Source organism: Nomascus leucogenys, chromosome 22a (genome assembly GCF_006542625.1).
Source record: "Nomascus leucogenys isolate Asia chromosome 22a, Asia_NLE_v1, whole genome shotgun sequence".
Lineage (NCBI taxonomy): Eukaryota > Metazoa > Chordata > Mammalia > Primates > Hylobatidae > Nomascus > Nomascus leucogenys.
Window position 1 is genome coordinate 69,833,052 of NC_044402.1, and position 19,949 is coordinate 69,853,000.

The 19,949-nt window shown below is 39.3% G+C and overlaps 1 protein-coding gene across 2 annotated transcripts in view; it reads right to left on the reverse strand.

The window, feature by feature from the left end:
- Window positions 1–19,678, reverse strand: part of FASTKD1 (FAST kinase domains 1) — a 45,440-nt gene extending 25,762 nt beyond the window's left edge. Inside the window, exons 1-6 of one of the 2 annotated variants that reach the window (XM_030802256.1) lie at window positions 17,424–19,678; window positions 14,598–14,666; window positions 9,241–9,366; window positions 6,674–7,072; window positions 3,238–3,348; window positions 1,183–1,314 (exon numbers count right to left, since the gene is read on the reverse strand). In XM_030802256.1, the coding sequence (XP_030658116.1) occupies window positions 1,183–1,314; window positions 3,238–3,348; window positions 6,674–7,072; window positions 9,241–9,366; window positions 14,598–14,666; window positions 17,424–17,800 (1,214 nt within the window). In that variant the 5' untranslated portion in view covers window positions 17,801–19,678. The remainder of the gene's footprint in view (window positions 1–1,182; window positions 1,315–3,237; window positions 3,349–6,673; window positions 7,073–9,240; window positions 9,367–14,597; window positions 14,667–17,423) is intronic. The other variant, XM_030802257.1, reaches the window with a different exon arrangement.
- Window positions 19,679–19,949: the final 271 nt, after the last annotated feature.

The window sequence follows — 19,949 nt, forward strand, 5'->3', positions numbered from 1 at the left end:
AATAAATAATGGTAAGAAATCAAACTAGATGGGCACGCTGGTTCAAGCCTGTAAAACCATCTACTCAGGAGGCTGAGGTGGTAGGATTGCTTGAGCCCATGAGTTTGAAGATGTGGTAAGCTATGATCATGCCACTGCACTCCAGCTTGGGCAACAAAGTGAGACCCCCATCTCTACAAAAAAAAAAAAAAAAAAAATTAGCCAAATTTGGTAGCACTACTACTTGGGAGGCTGAGGTGGGAGGATCACTTCAGCCCAGGACTTCGAGGCTACAGCAAGTTATGATTGGCTGCAGTGAGCTATGATTGCACCACTGCACTCCAGCCCAGGGGACAGAGTGAGACCCTGTCCCTAATAAAAAAAAAAAAAAAAAGCTACATCTGTAGAAAATAAGGTGATTTTAAATTATAAAGGGAAAATTCTACATGAAAACACTTTTTCGCCGGGCCACGATGCTCACACCTGTAATCCCAACACTCTGGGAGGCTGAGGCAGGTGGATCACCTGAGGTCAGGAGTTCGAAATCAGCCTGACCAATACAGTGAAATCCCGTCTCTACTAAAATTACAAAAATTAGCTGGGTGTGGTGGCGTGCACCTGTATTCCCAGCTACTCAGGAGGCTGAGGCAGGAGAATTGCTTGAAATGGGGAGGCGGAGGATGCAGTGAGCCAAGATCGCTCCACTGCACTCCAGTCTGGGCAACAAAGCGAGACTCCATCTCAAAAAAAAAGGAAAAGAAAATAAAACATTTTTTCACCAACATCACCATTATATCTTATTCTCAAAAATTTAATAAGCCTTAAAATAGGCATGAATGCAAGACTGAAAGGCCCTAAATATGAATGCTCCCAAATGGAGTTTAACTTTCATCAGCAGTCCCAATCTTTTCATGGTGACTCCATTTTGCAGGAAAGGAGAATGGCTTTGCTATATTCATCAGTTCATTGCCATTCCTCCCCTAGGGAACTCATCACCCTGCTGGCCTCATTTCCATTTCAAAATATATCCAGCATGGGCACTGGCAGAATGGCTACGGAGGGAGATAAAGTGTCTTAACATTTTTACTAATAAGCTTCACAATTTTGCCTCCATAACTTCTAGCACCACTGTACATAGTTAAACAAAACAAATATTGTGGCTAGAAAATGAAACACTAAACAAAATTTCTATTTTAATCTTACCTAAGCAGTAATTCTCTAAGTTTCACAAAAAACTCCTTCCTTTGGAAATGCAGAAAAGTCAATGCTTGAGTTATCTTCAACAACTCTAATGGTTTATAGCTATCCAAATGTTTATGCAGAACTGAAGTAACTCTAAAAAGGATAGAACATATATTATAACCAGTTCATTCATTTATTACACATTTACTGTGGTGCTTTCACGCCACACACTCTGTTCTGTGCTGGAGAAACGGCAGTGAATGAGATGAGATTTTCTATTCTTGAAGAAATGTCTCAAGACGGCTCTAGAAATGTAAACAACTAAAACAGAATGAAGTAAAAGCGATCAATTAAATGTGAATGAAATAATATTCAATTATCAATAGTACAAGAAGAGAAAAGCATAGTTTTTCTTCCTCAATTAAACAAATCTCACACAGCATCAACTTCCACATTCTCCCCATAACAAAATCTTCACCAAGAGTTACCAATAATTAGCAAAACGAATTTAATTTTCCTCCTTAAATCCACTGGCCCTCAAATGAAGATGCTTAAAAGCAAAGGGAAATGCTAAGAGGCAGTAAGTTGGAAAAAAAATGGGACATAAGAAATATTAAAATAAAGGAACATATAATAGGTCATGAAAAATTAGGCATATACAATTAAGCATATGTAAAAATATAAGTATATATTTTTTCTTCCGTAATCTCAAGTTACCAAAAAGCCAACAAATGGCAGTATGACTTCAATGTAACATTGTGGTGTGAGACAATTCAAGTTCATATAGACATTGACTGTGCTGCAGAAACCTTCCTTTTGAAAATTATGGCCTTGGTGGTAATTTTGGGAGAATTGCTTGAGCCCAGGAGTTCAAGATCAGACTGGGCAAAATAGTAAGACTCTATCTCTACAAAAAATTTTAAAACTAAGAAAGAAAGAAAAGTAAGAAAACAAAAAGAAAAGAAAAAAATAAAAAGAGGGTCTTTATGCTCTCTATTTGACATGGTTATGATGCTCTGCTTGAGTGTAATAGCACAAATAAAATGAAAAATGCTATAAACAATTGTCATTTCTACTTTGAAAAACAAACCAGCACTTTGGGAGGCTGAGGCGGATGGATTCCTTGAGCCCAGGAGTTGGATACCAGCCTGGGTAACATGGCAAAACACCATCTCTACAAAAAATACAAAAATTGGTGGGCATGGCGACACGTGCCTGTAGTCCCAGGTACGCAGGAGGCTGAGATGGGAGGATCGATTAAGCCTGGGAGGTGGAGGGTGCAGTGAGTTGTGATGGCACCACTGCACTCTAGCCTCAGTAACAGAGCCATACCCTGTCTCAAAAAAAAAAATAAAAAAAAAAAAAAGGCCAGGCACAGGACTCAACACTTTGGGATGCCGAAGTGAGCGGGATCACTTGAGGTCAGGAGTTCAAGATCAGCCTGGAGGGCTGGGTGCAGTGGCTCACGCCTGTAATCCCAGCATTCTGGGAGGTCGAGGTGGGTGGATCACTCGAGGTCAGGAGCTCCAGACCAGCCTGGCCAACACAGTGAAACCCCGCTTCTACTAAAAATACAAAAATTAGCCAGGCGTGGTGGCAGACGCCTGTAATCCAGGCTACTCAGAAGGCTGAGACAGGAGAATCGCTTGAACCTGTCTGGGGCAGAGGTTGCAGTGAGTCGAGATGGCACCACTGCACTCAAGCCTGGGCGACAGAGCAAGACTCTGTCTCAAAAAAAAAAAAAAAAGAAAAGAAATTAGCTGGGACATGGTGGTGGGCGCCTCAGGAGGCTGAGGCAGGAGAATCGCTTGAACCAGGGAGGCGGAGGTTGCAGTAAGCAGAGATAGTGCCACTGCACTCCAGCCTGGGCAACAGAGTGAGACTCTGTCTCAAAAAAAAAAAAAAAAAAAGAAAGAAAAGAAAAACAAAGTAGAACATAAACAATGCCTTAAGCATTAATTCCTTATTTCTTCAAAACAACTGGTAGATTAAAGAAGAAAACCATTTTTCCTCAGAAAAAAATAGGTGCTTGTGAATGACAACAAACTTAACGTATATAAATTTCAGAAAAGATACCTTTCAATCAGACATGAATTTCTGCTTTCCATATCTCCCATTGCTCCCAACACTGCCAGGGCTTGCTCGCCAGTTAGGTCCTCTGACATCAATAACATAGTTGATTTAAGTCTAGAAGCAAAAAAAAAAAGTTTTTGGTTGAAAAACTGAAAATCAGCTTGCAATTTTTTTTTTAATAACAGTTCTTGGGTAACAAACAGGAAAAAAAATATATAAACAAAAACTGAATCCAATATATAATTCTAGTGTTCTCCCCACATTACCCGAATATAAAATATTACTGAATAAAGAAAAATATATTGTCTTCTTCAATGAAATTCAGGCCTCAGTATAATCCATTCTTAAACTGTTTGAAAAATACAGATAAAAGATCTTTTAAGATTTTCAAATAATACAAGGTTATAATGGTTATAAAATACTATGATTCAGTGAAATTATTCAATACTAGAGAGCTAAGAAATGAACAATTGACATTCTGACAATTTCCCAATTGTTTTAAAACTGAATAGGAACATCTAGGAGTCAATAAACCTGCATATTATCAGAAATCTCATATACTAAGCACTTGATATAACAGTATAAACTGAAAATGAACAAAGATGGTCCATTTTGACTATGATTAGTTGTCATTTGAACTATCCAAAGTAGTGCAGTAATGTTAAGTACCATGATACATGTGTCTTTTAGAATCATTTAGAAAGCAAGCTCGAAACGTGACATCTGAGGATAGGATAAACTAATTGTCTATTCACACTGGATAACTCCACGCCATCCTTTCCACCAACCTTTTCAAAGGTTTCAAAACCAGTTTCTCCACAAATTTTTCCCAACCACTTCAGTCTATATTTTTCTCTCACTTCTGTCTGCTCACAGCACTATCCATATCACTAATTTTATTGTTTCTTCATAAACTATGTTGTTACAGTATTTACATATTTCAATTATATCTATCCTCTCAATTGCAATATAAATTCCTTGAAGACAGACTCAGTTAAACCCAACTTTTCTACTGCTTCAGCACTGAGATTTCAACAGTACTTGGTGACAAAAAACGGTTCCAATAAAGTTTGTTCATGTATGTGTTTCTTTGTCTGTTTTGAGATGGAGTCTCATTCTGTTGCCCAGGCTGGAGTGCAGGGGCATGATCTCAGCTCACTGCAACCTCGGCCTCCCAGGTTCAAGCGATTCTCCTGCCTCAGCCTCCAGAGTAGCTGGGATTAGAGATGCCCACCATTGCACCTGCCATCACTCCCAGCTAATTATTTTTTGTATTTTTTTGTTTGTTTTTTGAGACAGAGTTTCATTCTTGTTGCCCAGGCTGGAGTGCAATGGCGCAATCCTGGCTCACTGCAACCTCAGCCTCCCAGGTTCAAGCGATTCTCCTGCCTCAGCCTCCCAAGTAGCTGAGATTACAGGTGCCCACCATGACGCCCGGCTAATTTTTTGTATTTTTAGTAGAAACGGGGTTTCACCATGTTGGCCAGGCTGGTCTTGACCTCCTGACCTCAAGCGATCCAACCACCTCAGCCTCTCAAGGTGCTGGGATAACAGGCGTGAGCCACACCTGGCCCTTTTTTTTTTGTATTTTTAGTAGAGTCGGGGTTTCACCATGTTGGCCAGGCTGGTCTCAAACTCCTGACCTCAAGTGATCTGCCAGCATTAGCCTCCCAAAGTGCTGGGATTACAGGTGTGAGCCACTGCGCTGGGCCCCAATAGTTTTTTTTTAATAATCACCTTGTTTCCATCTTGATATAGTCTTAAGATGTGCTCTTAAATTTTTTCATACAGTTCAAAGTATTTTTTTGGTTTTTTTTTTTGAGTCAGAGTTTCGCTCTTGTTGCCCAGGCTGGAGTGTAATGGCACGATCTTGGCTTACTGCAATCTGCGCCTCCTGGGTTCAAGAGATTCTCCTGCCTCAGCCTCCTGAGTAGCTGGGACTACAGGCACTGCCATCATGCCTGACTTATCTTGTATTTTTAGTAGAGACGGGGTTCCTCCATGTTGGTCTGGGTGGTCTTGAACTCCTGACCTCAGGTGATCCACCTGCCTTGGCCTCCCAAAGTGCTGGGATTACAGGCATGATCCACCACGCCCAGCCACAAAGTACTCTTAAAAAATAAAACTTTCTCCGTAAAGTTTTCCCTAACAGAGTAATGATACAGATTCCCCTATTGTGCAAGTCTTGGAACCCCTGCTTAAGTGAATCTACTAATCATACTTATGTGTTAGGACTATTATATAAAATTCTTATTTTTTTTCTTTTATTTTTTCTTTTGAGACAAGGTTTCATTCTGTGCCCAGGCTGGAATTCAATGGTGCAGTGTCAGTTCACTGCAGGCTCAACCTCCTTGGGCTCAGGTGAACCTCATGAGTAGCTGGGACTCTAGGTGGGCACCACCACATTGGCTAATTTTGTATTTTTTTGTACAGACAAGGTTTCACCATCTCACCTAGGCTGGTCTCAAATTCCTGGGATCCAGGGATCCATCTGCCTCGGCCTCCCAAAGTGATGGGATTAAAGGCGTGCAACGCCGTGCCCAGCTTGTAATTCTAAATATTTCATACAATTATGTGGGTGGGGGAAGGTTATGTCTAGTATAAATCCAGTCACATGGCCTAGGAAGAGAGACTCTTATCTATTAACCATATTTGTATGTTAATTTAGTATTTGCTCATCATTATATTTCAAATATTACTACCTACATCAATATCTAGCAAAACTGGAAATTCTGATGCGATTAAAGGTGTGCAACACCGTGCCCAGCTTGTAATTCTAAATATTTCATACAATTATGCTGGGTGGGGGAAGTTTATGTCTAGTATAAATCCAGTCACATGACCTAGGAAGAGAGAACCTTAACTATTAACAATACTTGTATGTTAATTTAATATTTGCTCATCATTGTATTTCAAATATTACTACCTACATCAATATCTAGCAAAACTGGAAATTCCTAAATGAGAGGCGCCACATAAAATTTGCTCAAACCTGACATGGGAACATACGCCAAGTGCATAATAAATGCTTTGATGATTATTGTGATGAAGACAGCAAAGCATAAAATGGCCCTCTGCTATGACTACCATAATTCTAAATATTCCACAGACTTACACTGGGTGGGGGAGTCTTATGTGTGTAAATCCAGTCACGCAGCACAGAAAGGGAGAATAAAAACACATGGCGTTTCCCCTCATTTTTTCTCATGCTGGCCCAGTATCAGAGGTTTACCTTTTAGAACATGGCAACAGACTAAGAGTTTGAGATGTAAATTAGAATAATCAGAAAAAGAATCAAGGAGCAGAGCATAAGAAATTATTTTCCCTTCCACAACCTAATGGGGTGATATTTGTACCTTCCAGAGCTGCAAGGAGACCTAAGCTTGAAGGCTTCACATATTCACAACAAAAAAAGTAATGCATTTTAAATTGAACTTACTGTTTCTTTTCTTCAGGTCCTGCAATGGGTCCCAATGCTACAAACAATTTTACAAAGCTAGCAGGATGATTACACAGAGGAATCATTTCAGTTAGCTTCTTTTTAGCCATTATAGTAAATTCAAAACTATTAAACTGTAGAAATTTGTACACACGAAATATTTTACTGATGGAATCCAAATCAAGGTGGTCCACATTACTTAAAAATACGTTATTACATCTTTCTAATAGTGGTTGATAATGATATCTAACATTTCGAAGAAACTCTGCTATTCTTTTTGCAACATTGACCTCAGAAGAATCTATGGTGTCAAAAAGAAGTTCTGTTTTGTTCACTAGTTGTTGTTGAAACTGTCGTGATATTAAAGAAGATATGTTGACCATCAAGACAGACAAGGAACTGAAAAAGAAAAAAGATGCAAAGATTTTTACATCAATTAAGAATGATCAATCCTTTTATTTTTATTTATTTATTTATTTATTTGTAGAAACAGTCTTGCTATGTTGCTAGGGCTGGTCTCAAACTCCTGCGCTTAAGCAATCCTCTCACCTCAGCCTCCCAAAGTGCTGGGATTACAGGCATGAGCCACTGGATCCAGCCACATAACTGTATGTTTAAAAAAAAAGGCAGGGGGCTGGGCATGGTAGCTCATGCCCATAATCCCAGAACTTTGGGAGGCCAAGGTGGGCAGATCACTTGTGGTCAGGAGTTCGAGACCAGCCTGGCAACATGGTGAAACCCCATCTCCACTAAAAATATAAAAATTAGCTGGACATGGTGGCGAGCGCCTGTAATCCCAGCTACTCGGGAGGCTGAGGCAGGAAAATTGCTTGAACCCAGGAGGCAGAGGTTGCATCATTGCACTCCAGTCAGGGCAACAGAGGGAGACTCCATCTCAAAAGAAAAAAAAAAAAAAGGCAGGAAAGTAGGGTGGAGTGGGGCAAGAAAAGCAGGAAACTACTATAATTTAATTTTACCAAAGTGCTAATCACTTTGTAAATATGATAGAAAAAGCTGTATCTGAAACACCAAAGACAATCATAGTACTGGATTATGAAGGTTAGCATTGACAGTAAGTAATCTTACGTTAAAAACAAAGCAAACCCTCAAACCACTGGTATGAAAACCAGAGAAACTCCTCAAATGTTACTTTCAAATTAATAGTTCCTTGACATTCAGCAAATGTAATTATTAACTCTCCTTTATGAAACTGAAAAGAAACTATTCCCAGATGGAAAGAATAAGAAAGACATAATTGTATGTAAAATTTGTGAATTTATTAATTTAATATAAATTAATTACTTATTAATTTAATACAAATTAATTACTTGTTAATTTAATACAAATTAATTACTTGTTAATTTGATGCAAATTAATTACTTGTTAATTTAATGCAAATTAATTACTTGTTAATTTAATACAAATTAATTACTTGTTAATTTAATGTAAATTAATTACTTGTTAATTTAATGCAAATTAATTACTTGTTTATTTTTTGTTGCTGGTTTTTTTTTGGATTTTGTTGTCGTTGTTGTATTGAGTTTTGTTGCTGTTTTTGTTTTGTTTTTTGTTGTTGTTGCTGTTTTGAGACAGAGTCTTGCTCTGTTGCCCAGGCTGGAGTGCAGTGGCACAATCTCAGCTCACTGCAACCTCCACCTCCCAGGTTCAAGTAATTCTTGTGCCTCAGCCTCCTGAGTAGCTGGGATTACAGGCGCCCGCCACCATGCTCAGCTAATTTTTGTATTTTTTGTAGAGATGGGGTTTTCGCCATGTTGGCCAGGCTGGTCTCGAACTCCTGACATCAAGTGATCCATCCACTTCGGCCTCCCGAAGTGCTGGGATTACAGGTGTGAGCCACCACACCTGGCCAGTGAATTCATACTTAATTTAAATACTTCTTGGGTTTACTTCATGATATAATAATAACATCCACTATCCATCACTGAGAAACCTCTATGTTCTAGATATTTATTCGGAGACCATTTTCAGTGGGTTTCTGACTGCCTTTGTTCAGAACTATCTTTTCAAGGATGTTTGCATAGCAAACGGCCTAGGAGAATAGAGATAATGTCTCCTGTTGGAGCAGAGTAGGCATGCTTTATTATAAAAGATTCAGGTTTCCTAAGCTCAGAGCTCCTCTCCTGGAACACAACCCATTATGGGAACGAGAGCTCAGGGAATCAACACAAGAAAATGCTGGTACTCTGCTACTGCTATTGCTATAAAAAACAAAGTCCTCTGTCTCTGACCTCAAAGTCTCAGGCCTTCCTACAGCACGTAGGAAAATGTGGCAGACAAACTTAGCTTGCAAATAAGGTAAAATCTCAGATCCTCCACAGACCCCAACAATATTGTATTACACTTTATGTACCTTATGTCTAATCCCCACAGCAACATTGCAAAGTAGCTATTACTATCCCTCTTTTGCAGATGAGGATAACAAACTTCCAAGAGCTTAAGTAAATTACCCTTAAGTCATACAAACTAAGAGGAGCAAATCTGACTGCATCCACATCCAAAGCCCAGGATCTTTCCATCACAACACAAGATTCCCTAAATAAATTTACCTTAAGTCCTGTGTGGTTTCCAAGTTCCTATGAACAATATCAGCTATTTTTCCCATTAATGGACTAAAATACAAATGCTGATCTGCTAGGCAAGAGGAAAATTCTGAGAGCAGTTTAATATCAAACCTATTAAAGGAAATATACAAAGGAGAACATTAGTATTTACTTTCACTTAAAACACATAATACATAGTTATAAAATTAAAAGCAATCAAAATAGTAAATTACATAAAATTATTTTTTTCTAAAATGTTATTATTATAAAAGTAACTAATGGCAACAGTTAAAAAGTCAGATACTGTAGAAAGATTTTGAAAGGACGAAAATCACTAAAAATTATTACAATTATGTACTTAATTTTTTCAGATGACAGAACAATTTTGACTCAAGGTTGCATATTAACAAATATAATGGCTGCTACTATAACAGTTCTATGAAGAACTCCAGAATTTTTTTAATAGGAGAAATGATCCAATTTCTTCCACAAGAAAATGGCAAGACAAAAGAGAGGAAAAAGGAACTGTATAGATTTTATGACTTTGAATTCACTAAAAAACAAGCATAAGAAAGTTCACAGCAACACATATGTAATAGCAAAACCCTGCAAAAAACCCAAATGTCCATCAAGAGTACAATGGATAAACTGCACATATTCATACAATAGAATAAAATTATGGAATCATACAACATAATGGATAAATCCTTAAAACATACTGAGCAAACTAAACTATAAGGGTACATACTATAGGATTCTATTTCTATAGAAACAATTTATGGTGTTAGAGGTCAAGATCCTTTTTGGGTGAGAGGACTAGAAGAGAACATGAAAAAAACTAATGATGTTGTTCCTGATCTTGGTGCTGTGACATAGAAGTGATCAGTATATTAAAATTCATCATGCTGTATGCTTATGACTAGTATAATTTTTATACATTATTTTTCTGTAAAGTTTACTTAAAAAGAAACAAAAAAATTTGAGACAGTAATTGTGAACCTTACTCAGAAACTGATTTAAACAAACTGCCTATAAAAATACCTTTATAAGACAATCAAGAAAATTTGAACACAGACAAGGTACTAGGTAATAAGGAAAATTTAAATTTAACTTTATCAATTTTATTATGTTTTTAAGACACAGTGTCTCACTATGTTGCCCAGGCTGGACTTGAACATCTAGGCTCAAGTGATCCTCCAACCTCAGCATTTTTATTAAAATTTAAAAAAAAAATTTTTTTGTGGGTACATAGTAGGTACATATATTTATGGGGTACATGAGGTATTTTGATACAAGCATGCAATGCAAAATAAACACATCATGAAAAATGGAGTATCCATTCCCTCAGGCATTTATCCTTTTTTTTTTTGAGACGGACTCTCGCTCTGTCGCCCAGGCTGGAGTGCAGTGGCGCAATCTCGGCTCCCTGCAAGCTCCGCCTCCCGGGTTCACGCCATTCTCCTGCCTCAGCCTCTCCGAGTAGCTGGGACTACAGGCACCCGCCACCACGCCTGGCTAATTTTTTTGTATTTTTAGTACAGACAGGGTTTCACCGTGGTCTCGATCTCCTGACCTCGTGATCCGCCCGCCTCGGCCACATTTATCCTTTGAGTTACAAACAATCCAATTACATTCTAAGTTACATTAAAATGTACAATTAAGTTATTATTGACTATAGTCACCCTGTTGTGCTGTCAAATAGTAGGTCTTATTCATTCTATTTTTTTTTTACCCATTAACCATCCCCACCTCCCCCACAATCGCCCATTACCCTTCCCAGCCTCTGGTAACCATCGTTCTGCTCTCTACGTCCATTAGTTCAATTGTTTTGATTTTTAGCTCCCACAAATGAGTGAGAGCATGCGACATTTATCTTTCTGTGCCTGGCTTATTTCACTTAAATAATAATCTCCAGTTCCACCCATGTTGCAAATGACAGGATATCATTTTTTTTACAGCTGAATATTACTCCACTGTATATATATACCACATTTTTCTTTCTTTTTTTTGAGACGGAGTTTCCCTCTTCTTGGCCAGGCTGGTGTGCAATGGCACGATCTCGGTTCACCACAACCTCCGCCTCCCAGGTTCAAACAATTCTCCTGCCTCAGCCTCCCGAGTAGCTGGGATTACAGGCATGCACCACCACGCCCAGCTAATTTTGTATTTTTAGTAGAGATGGGGTTTCTCCATGTTGAGGCTGGTCTCGAACTCCTGACCTCAGGTAATCCACCCGCCTCGGCCTCCGAAAGTGCTGGGGTACAGGTGTGAGCCACCGCGCCTGGCCTTTTTTTTTTTTTTGTCTGTTTTTTTGAGAGGGAGTCTCACTCTGTCACCCAGGATGGAGTGCAGTAGCGCGATCTTGGCTCACTGTAAGCTCCGCCTCCCGAGTTCATGCCATTCTCCTGCCTCAGCCTCCAGAGCAGCTGGGACTATAGGCACCTGCCACCACGCCCAGCTAATTTTTTGTATTTTTAGTAGAGACGGGGTTTCACCTTGTTAGCCAGGATGGTCTCGATCTCCTGACCTCGTGATCCGCCCGCCTTGGCCTCCCAAAGTGCTGGGATTACAGACGTGAGCCACTGCGTCCGGCCACATTTTCTTTATCCATTCATCTGTTGATGGACACTTACATTGCTTCCAAATCTTAGCTATTGTATACAGTGCTGCAATAAACGTAAGAGTACAGATATCTCTTCAATATACTGATTTCCTGTCTTTTGGGTATATACCCAGGCAGTGGGATTACTGGATCACACGCTAGCTCAATATTTAGTTTTTGGGGGAACCTCCAAACTGTTCTCCATAGAGCTTATACTAATTTACATTCCCAAAAACAGTGTGTAGGGTTCCCTTTTCTCCACATCCTTGCCAGCATTTGTTATGGCATGTCTTTTGGATATAAGCCATTTTAACCGTGGTGAGATGATGTCTCACTGTAGTTTTGATTTGCATTTTTCTGATGTTGAGCACATTTTCATATGCCTGCTTGCCATTTGCACGTCATCTTTTGAGAACTCTCTACTCAAATCTTTTGCCCATTTTTTGATCGGATTATTAGACTTTTTCCTAATTAGAGTTGTTTGAGCTCCTTATATATTCTGGTTATTAATCCCTTGTCAGATGGGTAGTGTGCCAAAATTTTCTACCCTTCTGTGTACTCTCGCTTCACTTTGTTGATTGTATCCTTTGCTGTGCCACCTCACCCTTCTGAGTAGCTGAAACAACAAGCATGTGCCACCATGCCCAGCTGGTTCTGTATTTTTAAAAAGTCCTTAGAGAAACATACTGAGGTATTTAAAGATGAAATGATATCATTATTTAAAACATACTGAGAGTGGGAGGTGATATAGCTAAAACAAGACTGGCTATATGTTGACAATTGTTGAAGCTGGAGGATGGGTACATGGGAATTCGTTGTACTACCCTTTCTCCTTTTGTAAATGTTAAAAATCTTCTATAATAAAAAGTTTTTTTAAAAAAACTTGGATTTCTTGGGAGGCCAAGGTGGGAGGATTCCTTGAGCCCAGGAGTTCAAGACCAACCTGGCAACATGGTGAAACCCCATCTCTACTAAAAACATAAAAATTAGCCGGGCGTGGTGGCATGCACCTGTGGTCCCAGAAACTTGGGAGGCTGAGATAGGAGGATGGCTTGAGCCTGGAAGTCTGAGGCTGCAGTGAGCCCTGGTTGTACCACTGTACTCCACCCTGGGTAACAGAGCCAGATCCTATCTCAAAAGAAAAAAATATATATGGATTTCAAATACATGTTAATTATCCTTGCCATGATTCATCATATACTACTAATCCAGAATAATCTATCCCATTTAAATCATTACAAATTATATTTATAAAACGGGCTGGGTGCAGTGGCTCACGCTTGTAATCCCAGCACTTTGGGAGGCCGAAGCAGGCGGATCACGAGATCAGGAGATCGAGACCACGGTGAAACCCCGTCTCTACTAAAAATACAAAAAATTAGCCGGGTGTGGTGGCGGGCGCCTGTAGTCCCAGCTACTCGGAGAGGCTGAGGCAGGAGAATGGCGGGGTGAGAGCACGAGACTCCGTCTCCAAAAAAAAAAAAAAAAAAAATTCAAACTTTTCAGAAATAGATGAAGATTTCCCAAAATGAGTCTGCTGTTATCTCAGCCCTTTTATAAATAAAGAGCTTCTGATATATAATTAGAGAATAAATTTCTCTATACTCACAAGATTTCCCATTTTTCTGAATGATTATCAAGTATGGCAACATCCTAAAAATACAGCTGTGTACAGTATAAGAAATAGATCTGAATTAATACTGTCCACAGCAGTGGACCTGAAACTCACTTTCTTTAAAAAGCTTCTAAGTCACCTATAAGCTCTGGTCATTGCCTCTCCATAAAAATGGAGTAACAGACAAGTAGCTACAGATGCTCCTAAACAGTGTTAAATGGCCTTCCTCTCTACTAAACTAGGGTCTCTTTTTTTCTCCTTTCCTGGCTCCTGCACTTCTAGGTTTTTATTGACAGCCAATTAATCAAGAATCTTTCCTTTCTGAAGTATTCTTCCAGAAAAGAAGATTCAAAAAGGCTAGTTCATGAATAGCTGTGACTCTATCTTATTTATATTTCAACTAATTACATATGTGGAAAAGTATACTATTCCCCACTCTTAAAGAGGAAAAATATGAAATACTTTCTTTTCTCTCTTAAAGAATACACAGCCAGGCATGGTGGCTCATGCATATAACCCCAGCACTTTGTGAGGCCAAGGAGGAAGGATTGCTTGAGCCCAAGAGTTCAAAACCAGCCTGGGCAACATGCCAAGACCCCGTCTTTAAAAAAAAAAAAAAAAAAAAAAAAAAAAAAAAAAAAAGGAGAGAGAGAAAAAAAAAGAAAGAAAGAAAGGAAAAAAGAAAAGACACAGCTGGGAGCGGTGGCTCACGCCTATAATCCCAGCACTTTGGGAGGCTGAGGTGGGTGGATCATGAGGTCAGGAGTTCAAGACCAGCCTGGCCAAGATGGTGAAACCCTACCTCTACTAAAAATACAATTAGCCCGGCGTGGTGGTGGGTGCCTATAATCCCAGCTACTTAGGAGGCTGAGGCAGAGAATTGCTTGAACCCAGAAGGTGGAGGTTGCAGTGAGCCGAGACCATGCCACTGCACTCCAGCCTGGGCAACACAGTGAGACTCCATCTCAAAAAAAAAAAAAAAAAATACATTACACAATCAAAAACTTTAAAACTAAACTGAGTTTAAATACATTTTTTTCAATGAAGCTTGACAGGCATCAGCTCCTGTTCTTTTCCTTCAAGATTTCACTCTGTTAACCCTGAAAAGGATAACCCTGACCTTCAAGATGAACCCAGGGTACTTGCCTTTCTAGCCTTCTCCATGCTTCTGTAACTAGTGCTTCAACTAGCGGGTCGTGGGCCTCACCAGCAAACCTTAATAAAAAAGAAAGAATCCTCCATACATAATCATTTTAAAATCATTAAAAACATATGCAATACGAATTATAATGCAAAAGTGAAACTCAAGTTACTTTCCTCTTATATAGGCAGTCCTTATTTCTGGTCCACTCTTATTTCAGTATTCTGATTTTTTGGTACAGCCTAATAAATATCTATACTTTATCCCATGCCCTCTCACCCTTTTATCTGCTTATTTCAATACCCATGCCACTGACCAATGATAATGTTCAACAATATATTTATGTTAAAAGTACATATAATATGTCTTTGTTCTGATTTAAATACTTTTGGTCAGGCATGGTAGCTCACACCTGTAATCCCAGCACTTTAGGAGGCTGAGGCGGGTGGATCACTTAAGGTCAGGAGTTCGAGACCAGCCTGGGCAACATGGTGAAACCCTGTCTCTACTAAAAATACAAAAATTAGCCAGGCGTGGTGGCATGTGCCTTTAATCCCAGCTACTCAGGAGGCTAAGGCAGGAGAATTGCTTGAACCCTGGAGGTAGAGGTTGCAGAGAGCTGAAACTGCACCACTGCACTCCAGCCTCGGTGACAGAGTGACTCCACCTCATAAATAAATAAATAAAATATTTTTATAAGAAAATGTTTGTAAAAAAATTAAAAAGCTAATAGTCACCAATCACCTTATTCATAAAACTTTAGGCATCCCCTTCAAGTATCTCAGAGAAAACAACTTTGTAACCTGAGAAAGACCACCAAAAAACATGGAATCATCCTTTTTTAGTTTAACATCAATCCCCAATATAAGCCTTAAGCCCCTTTCCTATAAATGCTAATTCTCTTACAAAAACAACTTACACGTTTCTAACTTACATAATGCTGATATTTACAGCCATTTAAATACCCCTTGAAGGTTGGGTCATCATGTGAGAAAACTGCTCTTTTTCATCAATGAGACTAATAAACAGATTAGGTGTAACTTTTTTTGTGTTTTTCACCCTTGTACAACTGCTGAAGTCTTCATTCAGGGAACCCAGTTCTTTTGAAGGCTGGATTTCCTTGCAAACAACATATTTCTTTTTATTTTTTTTCCTTTTTTCTTTGCTCTCTTCATTTGTTTTTTCTTCACAAATCCCAGAACTGGAATGTAATATTTCTTAACATTTATCTCTGAGTTTTTCCATTGACACCAAGGAAGCCCTTTTTTACGTAACACCTATCAACCATCCACATAATTTGTACAATATTGTTATAAAATATAAATGAATCGGGCCGGGCGCGGTGGCTCACGCTTGTAATCCCAGCACTTTGGGAGGCCGAGGTGGGCAGATCACGAGGTCAGGAGATCGAGACCACGGTGAAACCCCGTCTCTACTAAAAATATAAAAAATTAGCCGGGCGTGGTGGCGGGCGCCTGTAGTCCCAGCTACTCGGAGAGGCTGAGGCAGGAGAATGGCGTGAACCCGGGAGGCGGAGCTTGCAGTGAGCCGAGATTGCGCCACTGAACTCCAGCCTGGGCGACAGAGTGAGACTCCGTCTCAAAAAAAAAAAAAAAAAAAAAAAAAAAAAAAAAAAAAAATATATATATATATATATATATATATATAAATGAATCTACAAAATCATTTTATTTCTTTTTCCTTTTAAGGGCCATTGTTGAGAAACAACCTATTGTACCAATACCCCCTAGAAAACATATCTGCCATCCATTTAATTATAATAACGAGATTGCAAACAAGTTACCACAGACACAATTTACTAATTGCTGATTGTTATTAGGCATTTTTTTTTTTTTTTTTTTTGGAGACAGCGTCTCACTCTGTCGCCCAGAATGGAGTAGAGTGGCATGATCTTGGCTCACTGCAACCTCTACCACGTGGATTCAAGAGATTTTCCTGCCTCAGCCTCCCGAGTAGCTGGGATTACAGGTGCCTGCCATCACGCCCAGCTAATTTTTGTACTTTTAGTAGAGGCAGGGTTTCACCATGTTGGCCAGGCTGGTCTTGAACTCCTGACCTCAGGTGATCCACCCACCTCAGCCTCCCAAAGTGCTGGGATTACAAGCGTGAGTCACCACACCTGACTGGCATTAATCTTAAATCTAACTGCTTACCTACTATATCCTCATCTGCAGCCAACCACATTTTCACAAAATTCCACAATAATCCAATTTCAAATGCCCACAGTTAACAATAGTATTACAGTTGTTGAAGGAGAATTGCTTGAACCCCGGGAGGGGGAGGTTGCAGTGAGCCAAGATTGTGCCACTGCACTCCAGCCTGGTGACAGAGCAAGACTCCGTCTCAAAACAAAACAAAACAAAACAAAACAAAACAAAAAAAATTAGATTAGCAGGAAAACTGGCGAAAAAAATTATTTTTCATTTTAAAGAGATTTTTAGGACTGGCGCGGTGGCTCACGCCTGTAATCCCAGCACTTTGGGAGGCCGAGGCGTGTGGATCACAAGGTCAGGAGACAGGGACCATCCTGGCTAACATGGTGAAACCCCGTCTCTACTAAAAATACAAAAAAATTAGCCAGGCATGGTGGCAGGCGCCTGTAGTCCCAGCGACTCGGAAGGCTGAGGCAGGAGAATGGTGTGAACCTGGGAGGCAGAGCTTGCAGTGAGCCGAGATCATGCCACTGCACTCCAGCCTGGGCGACAGAGACTCCTCAAAAAAAATAAATAAAATAAAAATAAAGAGATTTTTAGAAAATTAAAATGTAAACTATATAATCATTCCATAAAATATAAAAGTAAATTACTTACTGTTGTGTGACGTATAACACATTCACCAGGGTATTGTCATTCATTAATTTGAATTTATTTGTAGCTAAATTATGAAGAGTAAGAAATTGAGGATGGTCTCTGACATACTCAACATTTTTTAACAGGCCGGTCTTCTGCTTTTGAAGCTTCCAAAGCATATCAAATGCACATCCCACTTGCTTTTCTGAAAGTATGGCTTTGTTTCTTTCAATAAAATCAAATATTTGCTCCTCATCTGTACACTTATTCATCTGAATAATTAGTGGTTCACAACTGATGGGTCGAAATTGAAACACTCTCCAGGAGAATGGACAAATAGCTCTTAGACGAAGCATATTTGTAACCAATAAGTGTAGGAAAACAGGTGTTTTTTTCATTTATATCACAACTTTTCTTAGGTAAACAAAGCCATCTGCAACCAGTCGTCAGGTGCAATAAGCAGGGATACAAATAACAGTTTTTCCTTCATGTATTTTGCTTCCATTACAATGACTGTAAACCCAGTCCAATGTACAGCTTCTATAAAAAATTGGTTTAACATGGTTATGCTTACGTCATTAATATCAAAATGATTCCAAAATTCAAATTAAAGTAATACATTTTTTCTGCATTAACCAAAGGCTTTTTCTTAGTCTAAACCAGATAGCAGAATTTGATCCAAAAATAAATGTCCAGAAAAAGAGGCTTCTTTCTGCACCCTATTTTAAAAGCGTTTTAAATCTGACATTTACATAAAGTTTTCAAATTTACCATAAAAGGGGAAAAAAAAAGCCCACAAACTCAGAGCTGTCTTCTCAAAAAAGAGGAAAATTGTTTAAAATAAATAATCACCTTCAAAGTTCCTAAAAAGTGTAGGCATTAATTCACAGCCATATATATTTACACATACATATATATATACTTTTTTTTTTAATTTTTCAGAAGTATGGTCTCTGGTTTATTTGCTTTCAAGATAACTTCTTGCCCCTTTTTCTTGTGCCCTTAAAGAGCTCAAATAATTCCTTTCTTTAGAAAATAAATAAATAAAAGAAGTCATACAATTTAATCATTACTGGCCTTGGATAGGTTTTAACCAATAAACGACACAATTAAAGCACCAATCAAGAAATACTAAGAAATTAAGTAATGTTTCAAGTCATGCTGAAACAATAAAAGAACTAAAGATAATTATGAAAAAGAATAATTTGTTTTAAAAATATGCTATAAATGTTTACATTTATAATTGAGAAGTAATGGTTGGAAAAGCGGGGACTAAAGTCATATAATCTAATACTTCTGCAACATGTTATCATTTACAAAGAACGTTTGAAACACATTATCTCATTAAATTCCCTCAGCCAACCTTCCAGGTCGATATTATTTCCATTTTACAGATAAGGAAAAACAGGTTCAAAAAGGTTTAAAAAAATTGTTCTAGTACTAGTGAAGCAGGGACTACAACTCAGTTCTTTCCACTTGAACAGCCTCATTACACAAACAAATCAACACTGTATCACTAAAAGCATGTCTCAGACCCCTCTCTACGGCTATGCCAAACAGTCTGTTCACAAGAAAAAATGACGCGACAGTACAGGCTATTTTGTGGCAAGCAGTACAGCATCCTGACCTAAGCTGACCTGGTCACATACCTGCACAAGAAAACCCTGCAAAAATCAAAGGTATCCTCAAGATACTATATCCATCTACTGAGATGCTCAAAGTGGAGACAGCTCAATGGTTAGCATAGAAAGGTGTCGAGTCCCCAGGTTTGCCCCAGCTGAATGACCTTAAGGAAGGCACTTAACTACAGGAGGGGCCTTGGGACCCTAAGGGGTATCTTCTGTGCCGGGCATACAGGAGAGCTGAACAAATGAGTGAATGAATGGGGTCTCAGCCCTGCCCTAGTCCATCCGCACTTCAGAGAACCCAATATCCCAAAGGGAGCCTCTGTATCTCAACCGAACCCTATGTCCCCAGCCCGAAAACGTGCTGGGAGGGAAAAGAAAAACAGCCGCTGCCACACGGTCCCGACTTGCCAGCAAGGTTTTCCCTCAGCGCGCCGCAAATTTTCTGGAGGATCCTGGGGTTATGAAAGCTCAGAAGTCAGGGTTATTCCTGGTCCCAACACGGAATGCAACAGGCTCGGATGTCTCGCCCAACCCTCATATCTCAGGGTTTATAACCTTTCTTCGAGAGACCTGACCTTTCCCATGAGACCTTGCCCCCAAACCAAGAAAAAATGCCCGGCAGGCGCAGCGTGCACTGCGGAAGTCACGCACTACATATCCCAGGGTGGGTCGCGGCGAGGTGGGTGAAATGGACGTCGCTCACGCATTTTTGGGGGAATTCTGGGCATTGTAGTTCCTCATTGAGGGAGGCTCAAGCGCAGTACATGGCTTAAGCTGTTGAAGAAAATATAGGTCGTTTAGGTGATTCTCTGCTATCTGAGGTTTTTCTCCTAGTCCTTGGAAGTCTACTACTTTTATAATATACACAACAATATACTTAGGAAAATGAAATTTAAAAATGTAAACATGGAAAAGACAC